The sequence below is a fragment of the Fukomys damarensis genome, unplaced genomic scaffold (assembly GCF_012274545.1).
Source record: "Fukomys damarensis isolate Sample0158 unplaced genomic scaffold, DMR_v1.0_HiC HiC_scaffold_24, whole genome shotgun sequence".
Classification (NCBI taxonomy): Eukaryota; Metazoa; Chordata; class Mammalia; order Rodentia; family Bathyergidae; genus Fukomys; species Fukomys damarensis.
The window spans coordinates 688,607-690,995 of record NW_022900936.1 but is presented as its reverse complement, the minus strand read 5'-3'; the positions used below and the strand labels follow the sequence as shown (position 1 = coordinate 690,995).

The 2,389-nt window shown below is 36.2% G+C and overlaps 1 protein-coding gene across 1 annotated transcript; it reads left to right on the top strand.

Moving 5' to 3' along the window:
* The first annotated feature begins 486 nt into the window (after positions 1-486).
* LOC117283256 (caspase-3-like) lies at positions 487-1,126 on the top strand. The gene is made up of 2 exons (XM_033755931.1): positions 487-939; positions 1,061-1,126. Exons 1-2 carry the CDS (start codon positions 550-552, stop codon positions 1,124-1,126), a joined length of 456 nt encoding a protein of 151 aa, XP_033611822.1. The 5' UTR covers positions 487-549.
* The last annotated feature ends 1,263 nt before the right edge of the window (positions 1,127-2,389 follow it).

Sequence of the window (2,389 nt, the reverse complement as noted above, 5' to 3'; positions counted from 1 at the left end):
TCAATTCTTGGTTCCAAAAAAACAAAAATAAAACAAGTTAAATAAATGCTGGTGAGGCTGCAGGGAAAAAGGAACCCTTCTACATTGCTGGTAGGAATATAAACTAGTACAACCACTATGGAAATCAGTATGGAAACTCCCCAAAAAATGAAAACTAGAAATTCCATTTGACCCAGATATTCCCCTTCTAGGTATCTTCCTGAAAGAGTTAAGGACATCATATTACAATGATACATGCATACCCATGTTTATAGCAGCACAATTCATAATTGGAAATGGTCTATATTCCCATCTATGAATGGATAGAGAAAATGTGGTATTTACACACAATGGAGTACTACTTTGTCATAAAGAAAGGAAAGCTTGGCACACTCCTCTCATGGCTGCAGAAACCTTGCTGGCGCCAGATAGAGCAGAGCAGTGGGTTCTGTTGGCTGGAGGCTGTGGGTGCTGTGCATTAAGAAAAGCAGACACAGAGAACACTGAAAACTCAGTGGATGCAAAATCCATTAAAGATTTAGAAACAAAGATCATAATGGAAGCAAATCAATGGGCTCCAGAATATCCTTTGAAAACAAATACAAAATGGATTATCCTGAAATGGGTTTATGTATAATAATTAATAAGAAGAACTTTCATAGAAGCACTGGAATATCAGCTCGGTCTGGTACAGATATAGATGCAGCAAACCTCAGAGAAACATTTATGAACTTGAAATATGAAGTAAGGAATAAAAATGATCTTACACATGAAGAAATTGTGGAATTGATGTGCACTGTTTCTAGAGAAGATCATAGCAAAAGGAGCAGCTTTATTTGTGTAATTCTAAGAATAATTGTGGGAACAAATGGACCTATTGACCTGAAAATATTAACAAAATTCTTCAAAGGGGATCTTTGTAGAAGTCTAGCTGGAAAACCCAAACTTTTCATTATTCAGGCCTGCCGGGGTACAGAACTGGACTGTGGCATTGAGACAGACAGTGGTACTGATGATGACATGGCACACCAGAAAATACCAGTAGAGGCTGACTTCTTGTATGTGTATTCCACAGCACCAGGTTACTATTCCTGGCGAAATTCAAAGGATGGATCCTGGTTCACTCAGTCACTTTGTGCTATGCTGACATTGTACGCACACAAGCTTGAATTTATGCACATTCTTACTTGGGTTAACCAGAAGGTAGCAACAGAATTTGAGTCCTTTTCCTATGATTCCACTTTTCATGCAAAGAAACAAATTCCATGTATTGTGTCCATGCTCACAAAAGAACTGTATTTTCATCAGTAAAAAATGGTTGACTTTTTAAAGTTTGTATGTCAAATGAGGAAGCAATATACATGATATTGTATTTCCTTTTCTAATTGAATCCTTCAGATAGTACTTTGAATCATGCTATTTGCCCAGCAAAGAACTACAATGCACCTACATCAAGCTCACCATCAGGTAGTTGAAATTGAATTTATTAGAAATAAATAAATACAGATATTGGTATAATCTTATGAAAAGAAATTATTGTAATTTTACATCTTTCATAATTAGCAACATTTTGTGGTAATATGCTATGAATTTTCAACTAATTATGAGGTCATTAAACTTCACGGTAATGAATTTTAATGATATTCCCTACACACTTAAGACTGTGCACTCTAGTTTGTGTCATACTGTAGAAATGATGATGGGGACTAATGTATCTTAGACCTTGAGGATCCATGGGCATGGTCAAAAGTTGGAAGCTTTATTTTAGAACTGGTGTATGAAAGGGAATCAAGTGCATTTTAAAATTACTTATAGCTCATCGTTTTTGTGATGTTGGTTCTGACAATGTGTTTCTTGTAAAAATAATAATGTTTACTATTGACAAGGAAAGAAAATGTTTCATAGAAAGTATGAGTAAACTGAGCCATTGTTTTAAGGCTAACATGCAATTTTAGTGGAGAAACAGTCATAACTATAAGGTGCTAAGATCTACCAGCATGTTTCTTCTCACTTGTTCTTATGCAAGTCAGATGAAATTTACACACCAGGAAAATATCTGAAGATCTACTATGTAAAAACCTCAAACTAGCTCAGCGGTTTGGTGGCCTGCCTTGCAAGCGCAAGGACCCAAGTTCAATCCCCGGTACCAAAAAATCAAAAACAAACAAAAAAACCTCAAACTATTACTAACTAGGATAATATGAAAAGAAATTCTACAGAAACATTCTAAAATATCATCTGCATAAGAAACAGTGAAATGTAAAGAAAAAACAATAAATGGGTCAGCTGGGCAAGCTGTCATTTCTGAGAAGATGGTTTGAGCCTGAGCAGAGATGTGGCTCTGTCCAAACTAGGCAGAGCTACAGGTGCACTTCAGAAAAGTGCTGCCAGATGATCCTTCAGGCGCATA